The 24,170-nt window shown below is 42.5% G+C and overlaps 1 protein-coding gene across 14 annotated transcripts in view; it reads left to right on the forward strand.

Annotated features, from left to right (window-relative positions):
• PTPRK (protein tyrosine phosphatase receptor type K) overlaps positions 1–24,170 on the forward strand; it is a 327,907-nt gene that overhangs the window by 112,317 nt on the left and 191,420 nt on the right. For all 14 annotated transcript variants that reach the window (XM_082216025.1, XM_082216024.1, XM_082216026.1 and 11 more), the window contains exon 3: positions 4,536–4,807. In XM_082216025.1, the coding sequence (XP_082072151.1) occupies positions 4,536–4,807 (272 nt within the window). The remainder of the gene's footprint in view (positions 1–4,535; positions 4,808–24,170) is intronic.

Here is a 24,170-nt window from a genome sequence, read left to right on the forward strand (position 1 = left end):
CAGCCTAAGGGACCACTTATGCCAGTACAGCTGTATTGCGGCAACACTGGGTGTTGAAATTTTGCACCCCTAACAATTTTGCACCTGGGGCCACCACCCCTATGACCCCTTTCGACACTGTGCCACTGGCCAGAGGGAAAAGTGGCCAGAATAATCAATAGAGCTTTTATCTTTGTACAATGATGTATGAGAAATCAGAGAATTAACCTGCAGGGGTAGTCTCCAGGTTTATGTCAACATCTGCTGCTGATGTCAGCTTTCGAGGCCTGAGTTGTGAACAAACCTGGGCTTAGCATCAGGGTTTGCTTGGAGATAGACAAACCACAAGTGCTGCATCACAAGTCATGCTTAGCTAAGTTTGGTGGTTTGTTGCTCCCAGCTCAACGTAGGAAGCAGTGAAATGGGAGTGATTCAGCAACATGCATTAGCCTATTGATTGTTCACAGTAAGCCATGGTTGTGATGCACAAATGTGACTGTCACTTCTCTTTCTTATCAACTATATAGTGGCCATTTCTTGCCCTGGTAGCTGTGATTCATAGCTAAGAAAAGCATTCAAAATACAGTCGTACATTGGTTCTCATTTGACTCCCAAAATGGTTCAAAAACCAAGGCGTGTCTTCCAATTGGCTGCAGCTCCTGCAGCCAGTCAGAGGCCATGAAAGTTGCATTGGATGTTCAGCTTCCGAAAAACGTTTGCAAACTGGAACACTCACTTCTGGGTTTGCGGTGTTCGGGAGCTGATTTTTTCAACAACAAAGGCGTTCAACTCCAAGGTACGACTAGTTGTTTGGGGCTAACACAGTGCTATCAAACGAAACTTAAAAGGGCAGTCCTTTTGGTGCAGTGATTTTATTTCTGAAGGGCATAATAATACTAACATGCAGGTGGTAGGATTGTTTTTCCTACTAATTTAGTTTTGTAAGCGGGTGAGGTGTTTTGTTTTGTTTTGTTTTTTTAAGGAAGCCAGAATAGAGAGAAATGAACAAAGCACAATCTTTGATGCTACAGTGGTACCTCTGGATACGAATGGGATCTGTTCCGGAGCCCCGTTCGCATCCTGAAGTGAACGCAACCCGCGTCTGCGAGTTGCGTTTTGCCACTTCCGCGCATGCGCGAGTGGCGAAACCCGGAAGTAACATGTTCCGTTACTTCCAGGTCGCCGCAGAGTGCAACCCAAAAGCGCTCAACCTGAAGCAACTTCAACCCGAGGTATGACTGTATAACCATTTTTATAACTTTTTAAAAGATATTCAATTTTACCGTTGCAATGTTTTTAGTAGAAATCCTTTTTAATATACCAATTTCTTTATATTGGCAGGAAGAATAATGCTACAATAGTCACAAATAGGAGCCCTGGCCAACCTTTAAGAATTCCTTTTGGACTAATTAGAGCGTGTTCTTCTGTTCATTCTGGGCTGCTTGCCTGCTTTGGTCTTGTTGCTTGCCTTAGGGCCAAGGTAGATGCTATCTGGGCAAAGGTGTGGTCCAATGCAAATACATTCCTGAATCTCTTTTTGGGCTCACTTCCAGTTTTGAAGTCTGGATGAGATGCCAATACATTCAGGGTAGGGATGGGGCAGAAGATTCTGAAAGAGCAGCTTACCTGTTTCATTTTTCTTATCAGCCAATTTTTCCCTTGAGAGCTTGGTGGCATAAAGAAGTCTTTGTTTACCTGAAGCTTAAAAGAGATGGTGCCAATTTCACCTCTCTAGGAATGGAGCTCCATAAACTGGGTGCTGTAATTGCAGAGGTTCCAGCCAACTTTGCTTCTGAAATGGTGGAACACATAGCAGAACTTCCAATATTCAACACAGCAGATGAACAGGATCATACGGGAGGAGGTAGTTCCAAACTATTCGGGGTTTTGTAGTTAAAAAAACAGCAACCAGGAACTTACTGGAAGCCTTTGCACATGGCAGCAGAATACTGCTATTACAGTGGTACCTCTGGTTAAGAACTTAATTCGTTCCGGAGGTCCATTCTTAACCTGAAACCGTTCTTAACCTGAGGTACCACTTTAGCTAATAGGGCCTCCTGCTGCCGCCGCATGATTTCTGTTCTCACCCTGAGGTAAAGTTCTTAACCCGAGACACTACTTCTGGGTTAGTGGAGTCTGTAATCCGAAGTGTTTGTAACCCAAGGTACCACTTTAGTCCTATAGCATTTTCACCCCATCAAAAATATAACTATATTGGATGTTGATCTGGTTGCCACATTTCCCACAAGCTGAAATTTCCACAGGCAACCTCACATACATTAGGTTAACCCAATCAGAGCATGTGTGACAGTGGTCAGATCTGCTTTTCCCATGAAAGATCATAGCTGTAACACTGACTGGGAAATTTTGGGGAAAGAACCTAAAAAGTTGCCTTATACTGAGCCAGACCAAAGGTCAATCTTGGTCCATACTGACTGGTCTCAGCTCTCCATGGTCTCAGAATGAAGTCTTTCCCATCCCTACCTAGAAATAATAGAATCATAGAGATGGAAGGGACCCTGAGGATTATCTAGTCCAACCCCCTGAAATGCAGGAATATGTAGTTGTTCAGGGACAAAACCTGCAACCTTGGCATTATCAGCACCATGTTCTAGCCAACTGAGCTGTTTGAGTCAGGGATTGAATTTTTGCACGCAACTCATGTAACATACCATGGAACACTGGCCCTTCCCTGGGCTGTCAACTGATCCAAAAAATAGTCATAGCAGATTGATAGATTCATTGAATAAACGTGAAATTGTTTTAAAAAAGTTATTATATAGCACCCTTAATATAAAGATTTCAGGGCTATTAACAACAGAATCCAATAGAATAACCACATACAATACAATTTAAAAAAATGTTGACTCCATGTACTAAGCCCTTTGAGCTATACATCAGTGAAATGCTGAATTTGAATTCAGGTGCACCTGCAGTATAAGTGCACCTGAACATGCGAGATCTCCAAAATCTGCATAATGAATCTCCCATCTAATAGATTCAGTACCCTAGGTGAAGGGTACCTATGATAAATAATTGCGGGGCCTCTGAGTTCAGGCACTTCCCAATGAACAAGTATGTGGGGATTGGGCTGAAATGTGTGACCCATTGAACATATGTGACTCACTCTGCTGTCCTCTTTCTGCTCAACAATATAAGCATTTGAGGACAGCAATGTCCATGCAACTGCTGAGTCCATAAAATATTATAGTCCGTGTGCTATGTACCTTGTAGAAATTATGCCAGACACTCCTAATAAAGTTCTCTGATCCATCACTGATCATAACTGCCAATAATTATAAATGCAAATATACTTGTGTCAGTTTATTCCCAGATTTAAGAAGCAAACTGAAAAAAAAATAAGTAGTCTTCCCATTTTTTTTAAAAAAAACCCCACACGCATCACTTCAGTGGTTACTGTCTAGTTAATCAAATGTAAATGTAAACTGGACTCTTGAACTTTAGCTGCTTTTTCTTTACAAAAAATATTTTTTGTTTCAATAGATGCACAAGTAAAATATAATTGCATGTCAGTAATAACTTTTTAGAGGTGTTTTTGAATCTGCAAAGCATTACTGTCTGTGTTATTAAACACTAACTTTAGCAATGCTGAATTGCTTGGAAAGGCAATTAAAAGGTTTGTACACAAACAAAATAAATGTTGATTTTTCTGTCACATACTGACCTATTTTTTATTTTCATTGAGCAATAACCTTTCAGCAATCTATCCTCCATTACCTCAAGTGCATTTTCAAGAGTAGTTAATAAAGATCTCTAGAAAGCTTGTTGGCATGCAGAATAGCCTCATTGCATATAAATGTAGATAAATGGTTTCAAAGGTGTAAGTGTCAGTAATCTATTATAAACCATTTTCTTAAAAGCCCAAATAGCCAAACACTGAGCTTTGCTGTATTTCTTTTGGCATCATGCTTATGAAGAAGTGCCAGTTCCTCCAGTAAGACAAAGATGGCTAACTGTTACTTACTCACAGGCCTGCCTGTCAGCATAGTTGAACATCTGACCATTGGCCATGGTGGTTGGGGTTTAGACAGGGCTTTAGATAAGAGCCCCTTCCAGCCCTACCAGGAAGTCTTGAGGCCTGAATCTGGGAACTTCTGCGCTGTCACTGAACTAGTCCTTTGCTCCTATGGATCTTGGGAAGTCTTATCTGAATGGTATAAGAGATTTTTCATGAGCCCCTTTCTCCCATTATAAAATCACTAATATAAACTTCCATATAAATGCACTGATGTAAATTTGAGAACTCCAGCTACCCGATGCTGGTGGCATCTGATCAGTCTCTGTGGAGGAAGAATGCTAAATTCTTTATCCACCAAAGCCCATGACCTCCTTTTTCCTTGACACCTCCTCCTAATTACCCCAAATGCAAGGCCTTGTGAACATTAGGGGTGCCTGTATAGAAACCACTTGTAGTAAATTGTGCCAAGAGATCATGGCGCATGACCAAAAAGTGCACAAACGTTGTGAAGGCAGGAACCACTTCCTTTCCCTGAATGTCTGGACTTCATTACCTCTTTTCTTCCTCCTCTTCTCAGGGTCGTACATGATAGTGGATTCTTCACACCACAGCCACGGAGAGAAGGCTCGACTCCAGCTTCCTACTATGAAAGAGAATGATACACACTGTGTTGATTTCAGCTACCTTTTGTACAGCAAGAAAGGGGTGAGCCCTGGAACTCTGAACATATTGGTTAGGGTAAACAAGGGCCCCCTGGCAAATCCCATTTGGAATGTGACCGGCTCCACAGGCAAAGACTGGCTACGGGCAGAACTGGCCGTCAGCACCTTTTGGCCCAATGAATACCAGGTAAACCCTTAATACAATTGCTTTCTGCTTGAAGGATTGCTAATTCCTAAAGGGGGTTATACTGTGACTTTCATCAAAGTGGAAAAACTGCAAGGCAGTATCTTGAAACATGTCGCGCTTCTCTATTGAGGGGGGAAAGGAGAAATGGGAAAAGTGCACTTTAGAGGTATAACACACACCCAGCCTGAGAGCTGGCTTTGAGAAGATGCTCCCTTGCTCCTCAATACCCAGACATGTTGTGTCTGGCCAATTATTATTTACCTGGTTTCCTAGTAGGCAGCATTCTGGTGCATCTAATTTTAAGCACCCAGCCTCTTCATGTAAGGAATCTGTGATACTGTGCCTTAACTATCCCTTCTCCTATTTCACCCGGTGTTGCTACTCTACACAGACACAACAGATTTTCTGTATCTTTCTTCCAACACTGTGGCCAGAGTGGCCTTCTCCATCCTAATCTTATAAGCCACCCGTCTCTTTGTTCTCTTCTGCTATTATTATCACCAGGGATCTGAGTATGCTACACTGCAGAAACATTCAGTGCCAAGAGAACACAAACTGAATTCCAATAACAGCTGACACCCACATTACAACTCTGTCCCCCCTCCCCCCTCTCTCTCACACACATGGTTCCACCCTCCATTTTATCCTTGCAACAACTCTGTGCAGTAAGTTAAACAGGGATGGTGCTGACCCAAGGCCACTTGGTAAGCTTAATGGCTAAATGTGGGTTTGAACCCAGGTTTTCTAGGTCCCAGTCCAGCACTCTAACTACTGCCCCACAAAGGTGTATAACAGGAGACAGATCGCCTCCTTTCTATTTTGAAGAGGGGACATTTGAGATCAGAGAGGCAGGGAAGAGGACAGAATAGGAGATATTTCCCCCTCTTCCAGCTGTTTCTTATAGATGAGTGTGTTTATCTTTCTGTGTGCATGTGTGTACACGCACACACACAGTGTCTATATGTGAATATCTGTCTCACAGTTTTCCCCCTTGTGAAATTCGCAGGACCCTTGAACTATATGAATTAACATTTTCATTTCATTCATGTAAAGCTCCTGGGATCCCGCCTTCTTAAAGTGGTTTGCATTTCTACATGGTGTGTTCTTGGTACCATGTTAAGTAGTAGGAAGGAGCTGTGGATAGGAAACAATACAGTTCATGATAAGTAAAAGTGTTCTCAAGTAGAGACATGCGAGGATGGAAGTTCTTAGTCACCCAGATGTTATACTAATAGTCAGTGTAGTTGTTGTCTGGGGGGACACAGGGGTATGCATACCCCTAAACATTTTGTGAATCTTTGTACTTTTACAACAGTCCATTTACTGTTTATATTTTTATCGATTTGAACTATAAAATGGTGATTTTCTTGAGTCAAAATGAGAGTACCCCTAAACATTTTTTTTGCTGAGAAAAAGCACTGCTAATAGTCTTTTATAAATGTAAATATATGAAATAAACCCTTGCTACACCCTGCTGGACTTTGATTGCTAGGCCAGAAGGTGGTGGGGCACATTCCCCCTCCTCATTTTTCACTCCCCCCCTCCCATTCGTTTAACAGGAGTGAAGAGAACTATACCAGCCCTAAGACTGTTATAGGTTTTATCCCATGTTGGGGAAGTGAAAGGTCGCTGGGTCTTGCAAATGCTATGCTGATCCTAGTCCCATTGTTTTTGTCAGTTACTATGCTTTGTACTTTTGTGTTTCTATATTGTAAACCATCCTGTGATCCTCGGGTGGAGGGCGATATAGATATTTAATAAACAGAATCATGGAACTGTAGAGTTGGAAGGGACCCTGAAGGAAGCTGTGCTACACAAGAGCTCTCCTTCCTCTATCCCTTGCCATTTGAGGCTTTGTTTAAACACACACAGCAAAGTGAATACTAAGGGAAAATTAAATCTCCTCCATTTCTCCCCATCAAAAGAGGAGGAGGTTGGAAGCTCTTGTTTACACAAGCTCTCTATTATAGTCAGTTGTATCTCGTTCTAAATGCCATCTAATGGAGTGTAGTTGGAAGCTGTATAATCTTGTACAATTTCATGAGTGGAGAGAGCCCGTCAGTGTGAATTGTTTTCTCTGTCTTTGAACACTGAGCCTTTTTTGTGTGTGTGTTTCCTTTTGTAAGGGCTTCCTTTAAGGGCATGAGGGCAACACAGCTGCTTAAAAAGCACTGATTTCTGTGTGCACGTTTCCCCCCCAATCCTAGTTTTAATGTTGCGTTACAACTAAAGAGCATGGCATGAATGTCTCCTTTGTTCAGCTGCAATTCTCTGTGACAATGCTCCAGTTCAGTAACTCTGCTGGCTGCATGTTCGCCCCTGTAGAGAGTTTAGCAAACACTAGCTGAATGCCACACGCATTTTAAGATGGGATTGACAGCCGTGAATTTGCTTTTCAAGAGCTGTGCTGTAATGCTTAACACAGGCCCAAGTCATACATACATGTTCCATGTTAGAGAGCCTTGGGTAAATAAAGCACACATACAAATATGTGCATGCATACTATCCTTTAAATTAATCCCAAGGAAGGTATATAATTGCACAGGTAAGCCAAGACCCCTATGCAGGCAGGTAGGATGTGAGATTGTGACTACCACCAAGGTTATGCTGTCATTTCCCTCTGAATGTTCCTCTGAATGATTAACTCAAGTAATAGAATGTTTAACTTGTAGCTGGTGTGTGATTGCCAGGAGGGGGAAAAAGAGGAAAACATTTTAATTTTATTTGTGTGTGTGTGTGTGTGTGTGTGTGTGCGCTCATGCACTTGGAAATAATTGCTTTGAAACTGGCACATATGTGAATGCCTTGTAATCATCTGGCAGTGTTTGCTTTTATCAGCATCACTTAATAGGCATTGATCCTGCTGGGAAAGATTGAAGTGAGTTCTGGGAATTTGCTGCCCCACTTGGGCATAGTGGAGTTTGGTACGCCTGTCCTTGGAAGCAGATGACTCAGAGTGTGAGGTGGCAGCCTGTGTAGTGTTGAGAGACAAATAAGGCAGCTAGATTTAATCTTTGTTTAATTTATTAGCACCACAGATTCTCAGCTATCAGATGAGGGTCAGGTCTCTCTTCGTAAAAAAGAACAGAGGTATTGTCCAGTGTCAGGCATGCCAGTTTATTTAGATGGGGCTTTAGTCCATCTGTTCAGCTCGAGAACTAAACATAAGATCAGGCCAGTGGTCTGTCGAGTCCAGCATCCTGGTCTCACAGTAGCCAACCAGATGCTTGATGGAAGCAGGATCTGATCTGCTCTCCTCTCTGCAGTTTCCAGCCCCTGGAATTCAGAAGCATACTGGCTCCATCCATAGAGACAGACCATAAGGCATCATGGCTAATAGGTAGCCATTGATCGCCTTTTTGTCCTTAATTTTTTCAAATTCCCCCTCTAAAGCCATCCAAGTTGGTGACCATCACTGCTTCCTGTGGGAGCAAATCCTGTAGTTTAACTGTGTACTCTATCAATAGCTTGATTCTCCATGAATTTGTCTAATCCTCTTTTTAAACCATCTAGGCTGGTGGCCACCACTGCCTGCAGTGGGAGCAAGTTCCATAGTTTAACCATGTGTTGCATGAAGCAGTACTTTCTTCTGTCTGTCTGTCTGTCCTGAATCCTCTACCATTCAGCTTCGTTGGCGGTCCTTGAGCTCTAGTGTTCTGAGAGAGGGAGGAAACCTTGGTGCTGAAATAGCATGATGATGGTGGAGCGGCATGAAGATCTCTGTAAAAGTTAAATTGTGTGCTCAGTTTATATGATTCTCCTCCACCACCACCTTCCTTGGTTGAGTTGGGTTTCTATTGTGCTGTTTTAGTGCTGCTGCCTAAGGATTTCCTGGCTGAATGGAGGAACCATGGCAGCAATACTAGTACTCTACCCTGAGGACTTGGGAGTGGTGTTATGGCGCGTGCACGTGCAGGGGGGGGGGTGGACTAGAACATTAATCAAAATGTAAAAAACCAACACAAATGATAACTGATTAAAATGTCTCCACACTGTTTAATCTCACCACCAAGTCTGTACAAGTCAGGTGTGAGAAATTCATGTAGCATTTGAAGAATATGTAAACCACTTTGAGGTTTGTTTGTTTTTCAGGCTTGTTGTTGTTTTTAAACAATCAAGTGGTATATGACTCTTATGAAATAAATGAATAAAATAAGGTGCTGAAAAAGGCTTAAGTTCCATAGCAACTCTTCGACTCACCTCTCTCATCAGTAGGCTTCAGCTTACACATGGTGCAGTCAGGAGAATATGCTTGGTAAATGTTAAAAGAGAGAGCAATGCTAGATAGGATAGCAAACGGGTTGTCTGTCTGATATATTGAAGCAACCAATTCACTGTTTTATAGGTTAAGGCCTGCACTGTGAATTATTCTCAGGGGGGGGGGGAGAGTTGATTGGACTTGAGTGCCAATGTAACTTGATTCCAGCAAACTCATTAGTGAGTTTATAAAACTTCAACAACATCATTGTCACTTTGATGATTTTTGGTCTCAAACAATGTCATAAACTACGTCTACGCCCATAGTAGTATCTTGTTTCACTCCATTCTTAATGGAACACACACACACACACACACACACACACACACACACACACATTTACACTTCTCCAATTTTTAAAAAGCTGTTCTCTAGCCCTAAGATGAAACAAAGCATGTAAAACGTGTTTCACTAGGCAAAACTGATTGCAAAAATGTGTGTAGTAGGATCAGTGTGCACCAAAGTGCCAGCTATTTTTCATGAGCAAAAAATGAAAAAACAACACCCCTAAATGCAAACTGATGTGGAAAACTTGGACTTAAGATTTGAAAAATGAGACACTTAGAGAAACTGAAGTTGACACATTCATCAATCTCTACTTGCAGCCCAGACCCTTGTCAACTGGATCCTTGTCTTCTTTGGAGGTCCAGACTCAGGTTTAGTGCCAAGGAACTAAACTAAGAATCAGAGAAAGTCCCCAATGTCAATTTCACTTCTGCCACGAACACACTGGGTAGCCTTAAATAAATCACATGCCTTATTAGCCTTGGGGTTGTATCCAAAGTAGTGCTAAGTAAGTCTCCTGCCTGCCTAAGGATTTCCTTTTCCTCCACTATGTATTCCCATATCTGACCTGAGGCTTCCTGGTACAAATTTGAAGGGTACAGGGAAAGTTGGGGGGGGGGAGTTCCACTCCACAAGGAAAAATCCTTGCAGCAATGGGATGTGTCAGTTTGATACCACCCTTGGCTCCCCATCTTCAGAATATGAAAGATAATGCTAACCTGCTTTACAGGGAAGTTGTAAAGCAAAGTACTGGATTTGAAACACTTTTAAGAGACATTTCGAAGTGCTATATAAATGCTAAATATAATAATAAATGCTCTCAAGGAATTCCCTGTCCCCAATCCATATATTTATATTGAGGTCAGAAATGGGGAGAGAATGACCTTACATTTTCTCCAAAGATCTTTTAATAAGTACTTCGTTGCCTCTGGAAGATTTGCACAACAACTACCAAGTAGTGTCTTTCTTTTCAAAATGCAACACAAGTGGTTTTATTTCCAAGTTCCTTGTCAATCATTTGGTCTCTTTTGGCCCCTTTTCGAAAATAACCCATCTGCAGCATATTGAGTCCATGCTGTTTTGTAGTCCTCCCTTTGCTTTTGCAAATGAGGTGGCTCTGAACAGAGGGGCCTTCATTCATAAGGTCACCTTTTCTTGAACTTCTTCCATGAGGGATTTTATCCATTTGGAAGGATCAATAAACAAAAAAGTTTTGACACGTTTAGCATTCCAATGTGGAGTGGCTAGGGATAAGCAAATATTAATAATGAGAGAATGTGTTTGATTGTGGAGAAGATTATGATTTTCAGTGACAAATTCCTGTTTGTTCATTAAAAAACAACAACCAACTTTCATGTGTTGATATATTGTGCTACATCCTCTGACACCTCAAAGCAATTCACCGTTTAGTTATGATGTAGAATGGAGCAGTGCTTTGTGAAACTGCAATAGTCAGCCATGAGCTCAGGTTTTGCTCTCTTTTCCAATTAAACAGGGGGGTGGGGAATTAGTCCACATAGGTGGGGAATCAGTCCACTTACCTAAATGCAGCCCTGGAATTCTCCCCAAGCCATGCCACTTCCTCAGTTGGCAACACCTCTCTCTCCAGGCCACACCCTTCATCGACCCTGATCCTCACCTTCAAGTGCTTTTGCAATGTGTCCTTGAACTAGGGCAATGCCTCTTGCTTGTCGGGATGGAGAGTATATTTGTTGGGTGTGGGGTGGGGTGGGGGAGATGTAGAAATATTTGACTTTTACATTGCCTGGAATGTAGCCTACTGTACAAAAGTAAGAGTCCACTCTGGCCATGTCCGCAGAAAGTTGCAACCTAGGGAATATGGCCTTTGGGTCAACAAAGGTCCTCCCTGCTATAAAAGACTGCAGCTACTTGAGATTTTCCCATTTTTGCATCTGAAGACAAATAGTTTGTTTTGAACTGCATCATAACATCAGGCGATCTATGATCAAATTTCCCCTAAAGTCATTCCCCCCTCCCAAAAAAGGCAACACAGCTATGGGAGGAAGAGCTGCTGGGGGATGCAGGAGCAATATTTCCTAATTGAAATATTCTTATTTGCTCTAGGCAGGGGGAGATGCAGATTACATATTGTTCCTGTACATTGCCTACTCCAACTGAAATATGTGATAGGGAGTAGAAAATGTACCGATTCCAAAACAATAGGTTTGATCTAGTGGGGAGGGCCATAGGTGTGTAGTAGAGCATCAGCCATGGATGCAGATGATCCCGGGTAGGACCAGGAGACACACTTGTTGGAAATCCTGGACCCACGCTGCCAGTCAGCATAGGCAGTCCTGCACTAGATGGACCAGTCGTCTGACTCAGGATCATAGTAGGAAGCAGTTTCCTATGTTACAAAGTTTTTGTTTCCATAAATGGTAGGAGTTTTCCATTCATCAAAGGGGGTCCATCCATAAGCAAAGCTGCCTCCCATTCATAGAACAAACTGTTAGTGATCGTGCTGACTATTAAGGTCAGGAATGGCATCATTTTGTACTGCTGTGTATTTAAATTGCCCGAAACATATGCCTCAACACTTTAGTGAATGCCCTGATTTTGCAATTGACTGCTCAAGAGAATGGCATGCATTGCATCGCTCCAGTTTTCTGGTTATTGTGACATGATTCCAACATCTCTGACTGCCGTACCGCAAATTGGGAACACAGATAAATACTGCTCGTAAAACATTTTCTGTGCTATTGGAAAGGCTACTTCCATATATGGATTTTCATCGTTTGGGGGCTACACAAAAATGTTGGCTCTGTAAATGGAAAAAATGAAGGGGGGAAATGTGACACAAAAATATGGCACATACAGTTAGCCTGATGCTTGCTCTTTGTGGAAGGCGGTGTATCAGTTCTGGGACTGCAGCAGAACACTAGAAAGCATATAATTATCTGAAATGATAACAAGAACTATTAGTTTTGCAATTGAGGTTGTCCAAAGGAGGCTAGTCTGATTTTTATCCTTTTAAGATAATGTTACACTGCTATTTAAGGAAAAGTTCAAACACCAAGAAGAAAGCTTGTCCACTAAAAATTTTGTTTCATTTGCAATATTCAGAGGACTGTTTGCAATTATATTGACCTTGGGTAGTTAAAAAAAAAAGTATGTGTAATCAAAGACAATTGAATTCACACTAAAGAAGAAATTGTTTATTAATGGAAAGCATCCAACTAAGACTAACTCAGAGAAGACCCAATGTTTCCCTCTTCATCTAGCCTACAAAAAGACCACTTAATTGGTAAGTTTAAAATGGTTTACTTACAAATTGTTCAAAGGTCAGATTCATGTGCTTTTTCATACATCATTCAGAAAAAAGTTGCACAGGCAGTACAGTAAAACTTGTCTTAGTTACAATGTGGTGAAAGATGTTAAATTATTAGTATAGGAACTGAAGATTGGCTTGTGAGAGCCATGGGGTCTGAGCTGGAGCGACCAGTTCAAACCTCTTTACACACTGAGCTTCTCAGGTAGGCTGGAGGTTGAACAATAGGCTTGATTACCATTTCCTCCCAACATGAGCTAAGCCCAGCAGGACAGTTTAGTGCATTAATTAAACTTAAGCATGTTAGTTATATGAGGCTGGTTATCCCACACATATTAGATCACAGTAATGTTTTCTATGGGTGCTATCAGAAAGTGGTTTAGTCTGTCCTCCTTGGTTTTCCCCAGGTGCTTTCAGACAATATTGTAGTGCTTCCCACATTTTTTTGTTCCTGAGTATTGGAAAGTGGTAGCTTTAGATTCAGAAACATACAGAATGAATGCTAAAAATCATATATATAAGAATGCCATGCAAATGTGACTGCCATTTAATATAACTATAGCTTATGATGTTAAAGCTGTTGATTGGGGTGTATATAGCTCTAAAACTATACAGGAATGGAACTGTTACTTTTCTACTCGGTTACATAACCCTGATATGACACAATTTGATAGTGTTCTGTAAACTGCAAGGATCAGCTGGGTCTACTTCTTCAATAGTCTCAATCGCATAATCCTTTAAAAACCCGTGAACCACATGGTCCTCAGTGTTTGAAACTGAGGCACATTTTGTGGCAAGGAATTTCATTAGCAGGAGCAGTTTCTGAGCTCTGGGTGAGTGCTGTGCCTAAGGTTTCAGATTAAAACTGCAGAGTGGAAGGAAAGGAGGACCTTTTCCAGCTACTCTCTGAAGACTAGAGAAGAGACCTTCTTAAGAATATTAGCGGGGTGGGCAGGGGAAGGACTAAACCATGTGAAAAATGAACCTAATATTTTAGCTGCAGTTTATTCATTTCCAGTTTTTCATTCTTGTTATTTTGAAAAGCGCGCCTAGACATTCCATTGTAGTGCCTATAACCTAGGTTTAAGGTGCCATTTAACTCCTAGCTTTCACATCTCAGTTTCTAACATTGATGGTCCTTTAACTTCCCAATTGTTAAGATGGAATTGATTAATTTCTGATAGCTATCTATAACCAAAGTAGGGCAAGTTTGTAGAGCAATAGGCTGAAGAGCAGCAAACACATCACTGGCATCCTCGGACTGTACACTGTCCTTCTATCTTCCTCTGGCGCTAAATCAAGGCTTGGTGGGCTCCAAGTTATCCATTTCTTCTCTGTGTCCTTGAGGAATATTGCCAAGGGATGTACAAAGTTGCTGCAGTGTGGCAGGATTTTCCTGACCCATTAAAGGTCTTCGGGCGCATCCCTAACTGTGTAACTAATTACCCTGCTGCTCAGATGTGAGCAGCTTCCAGGTTTCTCTCTGGGTGCACTCATTCATTCGATCAGCTCTCACAGGCCAGTTAATTACCTGCAGCTGTGTCCTGAAATCAAACAGTCCTAACAGGTCAAGCGCAAGCTGTGTTGCTTGCTGCCTCTTTAGAAAAGATACAAGGAGCAATCGTATCACCAGATGCACAGTGCCCCCCCCAATCTGTTTTGCTCCTTATTGTCATATTGGAATCATTTATTTTGATTCTGTCGACATAGCCAACTTCAACCTGAGATGGATTAAAAGATCAGAAGGGCTGAGGCTCCTTAGATGAAACCCTTCATAGATGTGCTCCAAGGGTGCTTTTCTAGGGTGTGATCCCGCAGCACAACGTGAGCATGAAAGCGGGATTTTCTCTAACCCAATCACTGTCCTTTCTCTTTGAGGATAGACAGTAACCTTGCAGTTGGCCCTACTCATGGGTCATTTCATTTGCTGACATTCTCAAGCAGCTGGAGATCACACCACAGGGGAAGAACTGCAACTCCATCTGGCCTTAACTGGATCTTTATGTCATGACATTTTATGGATAACAGACTGTTTCATCAGGTGCATGAAAAAGACTTTAAAGGTGTGAGCTGTTTAATCACACACACAATGAAGTATAATGCATCGTTATGTGAAGGGTTAGCAACATCTTATTTTTGTTCGGGGGCATGGTGCATATGTCAGATGTTTGTAATTCTGTTCGAGTTCAGGAAGCAAGTCAATAACCTAACAGCTTTATTGAAAACAGGTCTTTTATTGGCTTTTTGGAATTATGATACAATAGTGCTGAGACACCCACCTCAAAATAATTGTATACAGTTGGTTTCAAGAGTAAATATATCTTTATAACAAGGAAATACAACTATATGGCACTTTTATTCAAATGAATAAAGGCTCACCGAGCTGTTAGCACAGAACTAACCATGACCTTTCAAGCGCAAGGCCTCCTAGAAGTGAGACTGTGGCCACATTGTCTCACTCCAGAGAACCACAAGCTTTTATGTGATGTTCCAGATAAATGAGTAAGGCTCAAGAATGTGGACAAAGTGCGTGGATTGGTCAGGGCAGCCGCTTGCACTCTGGACCCTTGCCCCTCTTGGCTGATAAAAACTATTAGGGAGGGGGCAGCTGGCTGAACCAGGGAGGTGATAAATGCCATCTTAATCCTTTCCCTGCAGCTACTTTGGGTTCGGCTTATTGTGAGGATAGCCTTATTTTGTCATGCTGTAGCATAGCCTTCTCCAGTATGGCATCATTCAGAGGTTGTTGGACTACAGCTCTTATCATCCCTGAACAGTTGCCTTGCTGACTGGGATTGATGGGAATTGTAATCCAAGCCATTTGGAGGGCACTAGATGGGGAAAGTTTCATGATGGTTGGCTACAGCCTGGTAATCTGCTATACCCAATTTGGAGGACATGGGGGTTGCACGACCAGAAGGCTTTCTGTGGGCTTCCCCTAGTGGGACTAATTAGGTGATTCCCACCCTTTGCCTCTTCATATATATATTCCTCTTTTTTCCTTTGTAGAAGACTGAGAAAACTTCTGAAATAATAGACTTTCAAGTTGAGGGATTGTAGACTTCATTGGTTTTTTTTCTTTTTGAAAGTATTCCTCTCCCCCACCCCACTCTAGTTCTACAGCAGTAAACTGTAAATAAGATGTGGGCTGAAAGCCCAGACCAAAAAATTTATCACCATCCAGTTGAGATCTTACCAGGAATTTCCAGCTATTCAGCTTGTCACCCGTATCAGAAAATAGCTTCTAAATCTCGCCTTCCCTTTTGACTTAGGCAGTAAAGTCACTGATGCCGCCTAGACAGCTAATCATGGCTTGATCCACAAATTTCTCCAAATCTTCATTAAAAGTATAGTAAAACTTCTTTTTTCTGTATCTTGTCACTTCTAGTCTTTTGTGTGTGAAGTAGCAAATATACCAGGTTCCATATATTAGTAAGCGGGGGGATAGGAATGGGGGACAACGACTTGTGTAGCATACAAATAATTTTGCCTTTGGGAAATTCTATGTCATAATACAAATAATTGCTGGGAGCGGATGTTGTTGTTTGCAGAAAAGGTACATTAGTCATTAGAAAAAATATATCCCATGGAGAAATTATAGCAACTTTCAAAATGGCTATTGATCTTTTTTAAAAAAAACGTACACACACCACCTCCATATGACCAAAATACATGAAATAAAAGATCTATAAATTAAGATTGAATATGTGGCAAGGGTAAGTTCAGAGCAGAGACACAAATTGTAGCATGAGAGTTAGGAACTTGAGTATTATGTGCTGATTTGCAGTTGTATTTGGCTCTATGGTAGCAAGCCCATTCACACAGGGCTAAGGATCCTCTTTGTGTAGTCATCCCACCTCTCTGAGTGGTGATAAGTTTTATGTGCCGAGCCAATAACCTGGCACTAAAGTTTCATTTTAACTTTTTTAACTTTTTCAAGATGAGCCATTCATATCAATGGCTATTTTGTATTGTTTTGTGGTATTATATGCTTTATTGTACTTGCACATGTTCTTGTGTACCACCTAGATTCTTTCATGAGGGGCAGTGTATAAATATTTTTATTAATAATAAAAAAAGCTATGCTGGTGATCAGGAATCTGATCTGTAATTCAAGCTGGCAGACATGAATGGCTCACTGGAGGTAGTGACAGCTATAGAGAGGCATTCTGAGAAGTAATTCCAAGACTAGAAAACATAGGAGTGATAATCCAGGTATATTGCTAGTGGGATCAAATGCCAGGTTTGACACACACACACACACACACACACACACACACACACACACACACACACACTCCAGCTCGCTTTGACTTCTGAAGATTAAATAGCACCCTTCCTTTGAAAATACAGGACCTTTTCTATTTCAATCCCACCAAATCACTGATTCAGTAAAGCTTTTAAAAATATGTATTTATTGGGTGTCTTGTTTGGTTTCTAATAATGTGTTGCTAAGCAGTAGTGTGCCATGATTTGCTATCTGGCAATGAATTGTTTTTTTCATCCAGGTTTTGTTTTTTTGCAAGGCATGAGGAAATGGCCTGCCAAAAGAGCTTGACTTAATTTATTCCTGAGTTTTGCCAAATACCAAGTTGTACTGTTTTTAATTTAAATTCTTGTAAATTACAAAAGAATACTTCAAGTTAATTGAATTGTTAATATGAAACCAGTTGCTATTATTTTTACAATCTCACTCTCTTGCCCTGTGAATATGTTCCTTTTTTCCTCTTCAAAAACTTTGGGCGTACATGTTATGGGTGCCATATTGCAGCACTTTTGATAGTATCCAGTGCCCTTGTTCCATTAGTGCAAAGGTTTGGGTGGTCAGTGGAGAAAACCAACATCACCTTTCATTAAGAGTGTTTAGGCATATTAAAAAAGGTCTTAGCCTGACATGTAAACTGTAGCAAAGAAAAAAACCAGGCAGATCTTGCTGGACAGGGCTACCATATATGCAAGGCTTCACCATGGAAATATACCTTTCCCCATTTGCTACTTCAGTGCACCCAGTGAAAGGCCTCTGACAGTACAATTCTGCACATGTCTGTTTAATGGGATATCCTCTCAGTGTGCATAGGGTTGCAGTCTGAGGATCATAATTGCTGGGCAGGTTCTTATCTGACTGCAGTCCTTCAGTGCTCAGATCCCCTAAGCCAGGGGTTGGCAAGGTTTACCTCGCCTGGGCCAGTTCACTCCAGCGGAGATCCCTCCATCGGCTGGATTGCATGTGTGTGTGTCAGCACACGTGGCCGCAATTTCCAGCGTCTGCATCTGCACAGACAAGATTTCCAGTGTCTGCGCAGATGTGATTTTCAGTGTCCGAGCATGTGCAGACGCGATTTTCAGCACCGCGGAAGTGAGTCCCTGCGCCGCACTGCACCGGTTTAGCGCAGTGCGCAGGGACTGACCGAGCAGGTGGCTTGGTTTGGGGGCGGCTCATGGGCTGGTTAAATGACCCCCATGGGCCCCCTGTGGCCCATGGTCCTTAGGTTGCCTACCCCTGCCCTAAGCCTAAAGGGCTTAAAAGGTTAAAAACCTAGGATTTTGAATGCCTGGCAGCAGAAAGCCAGTGGGTCTGTTCAAACCATGGTATTCCCCCGCCCCCCTATGGCTAGCTTCAAGCACTGATCTTCAATTAAGTGCTCTGTTTTTACAGGTCTAAATCTTCAAAGCATCCCATTGTAAAATAAAAATAAAAATGCAGTAATCAAATCTGGATATTACAATTGGATGGGCAACAGTAAGGTAAAGGGACCCCTGACCATTACGTTCAGTCGTGACCGACTCTAGGGTTGCTCGCTCATCTCGCTCTATAGGCCGAGGGAGCCGGCGTTTGTCCGCAGACAGCTTTCCGGGTCATGTGGCCAGCATGACTAAGCCACTTCTGGCAAACCAGTGCAGCGCACGGAAACGCTGTTTACCTTCCCGCCGGAGCGGTACCTATTTATCTACTTGCACTTTGACGTGCTTTCGAACTGCTACGTTGGCAGGAGCAGGGACCGAGCAACGGGAGCTCACCCCGTCACAGGGATTCGAACCGCAGCTAAGCTATATCTCTGTCTGGGATGACCACCTCTGCTGGTGAAAGCCAACTGATGTCACAGGTGTTCCTCAGGGAATCTAAAGTAAGGTCTGGTTCTGTCAATGTCCCCAAGCTGTGGAAGTGATCCAAAAGGAAGAAGGTAACCTTATTCAGAGCAAGCATGAGCACATAGGAAAAACCTGGTCAATCAGTCCAATGGCCATCTAGTCCAGCTTCCTGTCCTCACAGTGGTCAACCAGATGCCTGTAGGAAACCCATAAGCAGGATCTGAGCACATGAGCATTTTCCCCTCCTGTGGTCTCAAGCAAGTGGTATTTGGGAGCATTGCCGCCTCCTGCTGTGGAGGCAGAACATAGCCTTTGTGGCTAGTAGCCATCAATAGCCTAATCCTCCATCAATTTGTCTAATCCTCTTTAAAGCCATCTAGGTTGGTGGTCACCACTGCCACCTGTGGGAGCAAGTTCCATAGTTTAACTCTGCACTGTGTAAATAAGTTCTTTCTTTTATCTGTTCTGAATCTTCCAACATTAATCTTCACTGGGTGTCCATGAGTTCTAGTGTTACAGGAGAAGGTGAAAACATCAATCTATCCCCTTTCTCCATGCCATGCGTGATTTTATAAACCTCTGTCATATTGCCCCTCACTTGCCTTTTCTCTAAACTGAAAAGTCCCACATTCTGTAACCATTTGGAACTTTTTAGTTTAGATAAATAGAGTGGTACCTCGGGTTACAAACACCTCGAGGTAGCACAGACTCCGTTAACCCGGAAGTAGTACCTCAGGTTAAGAACTTTACCTCAGGATGAGAACAGAAATCACACAGGGGTGGCACAGCAGCAGCGGGAGGCCCCATTAGCTAAAGTGGTACCTCAGGTTAAGAACGGTTTCAGGTTAAGAACGGACCTCTGAATTAAGTTCGTAACCAGAGGTACCACTGTAGGAGTAAGAGGCAACATGATAGAACAGGGTGACCCAACTTTTCATACCAAGTGGGCTGCAAGAGTACTTTGACATGGAACCTGCCCTCACACCTCCTTCCCAAAGCCCAGCACCTTGCTTACCTGGCTTTGAGAAGGCCGCACAACATCAAATGTTGCCAAGGCCCACAAAAAAGGGCCTTGAGGGTCACAAGTGGCCCTTGGGTCACATGTTGGACTGCTCTCTGATAGAAGTTCATAAAAAATCTCTGAGATTATCAGAACCAGCAAATCATGCCTTGTCTGAAGGTCCTAACTTTGATGATGACCATCACTTTGTGCTAAACTCCTACATTATTTTAAAGCAGAGCATAAATACAAACAAGCCTTTTGCTTATTTTACACTGGAATTCTCCAGAACGCTGCCTGATTGATTTTGCTCTTGGAAAAGTTCACCAGGGTTGTTCATGTTAGCTGGGTTGACACAGTGCCAAGTTGCCTATACGTATATTGACATGGTGAAAATAATTGCTCCTATGTGATGTGTCACAGCAGAATGCTTTTTAAAATGCAGCCCTGTCTTTCTGGTTGCACAAACCTTTTGGCCCTCAATCAGGCTGTCACTATTTAGAAGACTTCTGTAAATCTGCTGGGTTTGTTTGTGAGGTTTCTCCCTTTCATCTTTTCATCACTTATTATGTTTTTTCCTCTTTGATACAGTTTTTTCAGTCTGCTCATTATTCTGTGTATCAGACACTAATAGCTGACCTCTGTTTCCAAGTACTCCATAGTACAAAGCAAAACAGACTGGATATTCAGAGCCAGAAAGCTAGTATGCTCCATCAGAGCCATTTAACAGTGGTTCAATGGATTGAGATACTGTGCAATTGTTGCTCTTCTCCTGTAAAGTATAAGCAGAGTTACATTGGGCTGTCCATGTACTAGGGCTTTCCCACTTTTTACACTGTAGTGGTTGGGAGTTACTCGTGCGTAATCCTGCTCCGTTTGAGCATCGGATTGCCTGGTTAAACCCTCCGGACTACGCAGCCCATATTAGCGTGGCTGCCCTTAGTCACTCGTAGAATCTGTCTGTGGGCGTTTCTTAAAGCGTTGCCAACATAAGAGTTGTTTGACGCCCAATCGTTTCCGCCTCTCACTGCGCGGGAGTCTCCTGCGCAGGGTGGGCGTGGGCAGCGGGGTGCTTGGGCTCTCCTCGCTAACTTCCAACGAAGAGTCCTGGAGCCCCTGCACCTCCCTGTCCCGTTGCTCTCCTGGATCCCTGGTGTTACATTCATTCTCTTCCCCTTCTTCCCGGCTGAGTCTCCCTCTAGCGCTTGGACCTTCCCCTGCAGAATCAGAGACCCTCTCCTTCTCCCGTGCCTCTGATGGCAGTTCCCTGACATACACATTAGTGGGTGGGACAAAGCTGTGTGAGAGAGGGGCAATTAGGTTCCCAGCTAAGTTCAAGGTGCTGGTTTTGGTGCCCTGTGCAGCTTAGGACCAGGATACCTAAAATATTGTCTCACCCATTACATACCTAATAAGTCACTGCACTCTGCCAAGTGAGGGATTCATGCACACAATGGGAACTGTGCCTTTAGTGCTGCAGCTCTTACTCTTTTGAATTCCCCGCCATTAAATATTAGGCAGGCACTGCCTCTGTTTTCTTTCCATAACCTACTGAAGAATGTCCTCTGCCAGCAAGCCTTCTAAGCTGAGACCCTTTCCAGTCTGTGTCTGTGCTGGATATTGTTTTTAGATTATTTTAGAAGTTTATAGATCTTCTAATGCTTTTATCATTTGTGGTGCTTGCTTCCCTGGGTGTCTTTGGGTGGAAGGGCAGGATATAAATTCTGATAAGGATGATACTAAATTCATGCTTTTTTTATCCTTGTGGAGACCACTTAAGGAAGTGTGTTTGGGAAGCCAGTGTCTCTCCTCAAAGGGCCTTGTGTGCGTCCCCTCCCACCTTTACATGCGTAAAGACAAAACAAACGCATGCTCACTCATATTCTCTTTCTTTTATATGTAAAACAGAAGTGGAACATATGGAAGGGAGATCTTCATGCCCCTCTCCTCCCCCAGACAGAAAAAAGGGAGCTGTCTGCTGATTTCTAGGGCTGTCATTGTAATTTCTTTTCTTTTTTTAAAAAAAGAGAGAGGCAACACTCTTAGCCTTTGCACCCAACTTGCAGGAATTGTTTGTTTGTTTGTGTTTGTTTCACAGAGGCATATTGCATCACCTGGGAGGGCTGATAATTTAATGGGTCCAGCTCAGGTATGGATAGAGAAATTTAACCCTCTACTGAAATCTCAGGAAAATCCCTCTTTGGAAGCTAGTATTTCCACAGGGAGGAAATCCCCCATTGGCAGATTTTAGGAGCAGATGGTATTTATCCAAAAGTATGAAAAGAACTAAAAGTTTAGCTTTCTGAATTAATCTCTGGTATGTATGTAGTCTTATCTCTTAATAGCAGCCTCCCTGCCAGAGGAATTGAGAAGAAACTAACAGAACAGCATTCCTACAGTTAAGGTGATACTTGTAATATTCTTAAGTGGGTCCCTTGTGTATCTATTCATGAGGTTGTTCACTATGCACCGAGAGCACTGCTGATATATTAAACAAAGGATAAGCAGGACTAGCCCTTAGGCCAGCTTACATAAAACTGAAATAGAAGACTGAAACACACACACACACACACACACCGTAAACTGCATCCTCTGAGTCATAGGAGGAGCAATCATCATAGATCATTTAAACTCTTTACTCAGCATATACAGCCGTACAGTCATACCTCGTGTTGCGTTCTGTTCTTGTTATGGACTTTCAGCTTATGAAAGCGGCAAACCTGGAAGTGTTTACTTCCGGGTTTGCCGCCCACACATGCACAGAAGCAATCTGCGCACTTTCCGCATGCGCAGAAGTGACCTGCGTGCTTCGCGCACACACAGAAGTGCTCGATCGTGCTGTGCACATGCACAGAAGAGGCGCTCTAGTTGTAGACTTTTCGGGGTGTGAACGGCACCCCAAAACGGATTAAGTCCGCAACTAGAAGTACCACTGTACTGAAGAGCACATGCTGTTAGATTTCATGGTGGGTAAAAGATTACAACACTTGAATATTTCTTCCCCCAAACTGGACTGATGACGACCACAGAAGAGAAATATGCATGACGGGGAAAAATAGATTGTGGGTCTTTGGACTTGCTTTTCTTTCAGCTGTTCCCAGTGTCATTCAGAGAACCACTTTTGAAATCTGGGAGTTTCAAAAGCAATTTGTGTTGCAGTAAAAGGGCCTGTCATTTGAGAATCACAAACCTTGACGGGGACTAACATATTTCAAGAAGAAGAAAAAATAGCTGAAAAGGCACAGCGTAGCTATGATAGTTGTGGATGCTGTGGTATGGATACACTTGCCCTGTTAAGGACACCAAACTAGGGTTTGTCAGTGGAAACCGTGGCTTTATAATCTTCTGGCTTTGGGGAGAGTGTCAATAAAGAAGTAGATTAGGGTAAGTTGATACCACGTACTTGAAGCTCTCAGAAAGCCTCTGACAAGATCCTTCAGCAAAGGCTCTTAGAAAGCTTAAGTAATCATGATATGTGTTGAAATGTCTCTCTGTGGATTAATCACAGTTGAAGAATTGGAAGCAAAGAGAAGGCAGAAATAATCCTAAAGGGGAAGAGGTATAGAGTGGGCAGCACCAATTGTGCTCATTCATTATTATTATTTGTTGGACTGGAAACAGCATCAGTAGTGGAGTACTCTTATCACTATGGATAGCGGAAACCCACTTGCTTTATTTTGAAACTTAAGGTTCTCAGGGTTTATTTTAGCACAAGGGGGCCATATCAGGTGGACCATGTGGCTAACATGTAGATGGTGAGGTTCAGAGGTTATTGGATAACAGTATTAGAACATTAGCTATCGGGGAACTAAAATTCCAGCATGCAAATAGGAGATAATCATAATGTGAACCTAGTAGCAAAGTCAGTGCCTTCAGTCATATTGATGAGAGTATTTTCCTTACCTATGCATTTGACTACTTTTACCCCTGTAGCAACTGGAGATTACTTGGGCACACTCAAAACATAATCAGAACAATGGCAGGGGCATCCGATCTCCCACAAATAAAACTTGGATGATAAAGTCGTACCTTAGTTTTCAAACAGCTTAGTTCTCAAACGTTTTAGATCCTGAACGCTGCAAACCTGGAAGTGACTGTTCTGGTTTGTGAACTATTTTCAGAAGCCGCGCTTTGGTTTTGGAACATTTTAGAAGTCGAATGGACTTCCGGAACTGATTTCGTTCGACTTCCACGGTACGACTGTACTGTAAATAGTTCTTTTTAAATAAACATTTGTTTGTGGTTTAGCATGCCCACAATGGTTTGTTTTTTTGGGGGGGGTGCAGGTTCAACCTCTCAGTTGGAATTAATATTCCAGGCAGGTCTACTTGATAACCAGTTGTTCCATGCAAGTGAAACAGGAGACAGAGCAGAGCGTAGGGGAGTGGTAGGCAGATGATGGATGCCTGCCATACTTCAAGCCAATAGGGGAACCCAAATC

This window comes from Podarcis vaucheri (genome assembly GCF_965113315.1).
Source record: "Podarcis vaucheri genome assembly, chromosome: 3".
NCBI classification, from domain to species: domain Eukaryota; kingdom Metazoa; phylum Chordata; class Lepidosauria; order Squamata; family Lacertidae; genus Podarcis; species Podarcis vaucheri.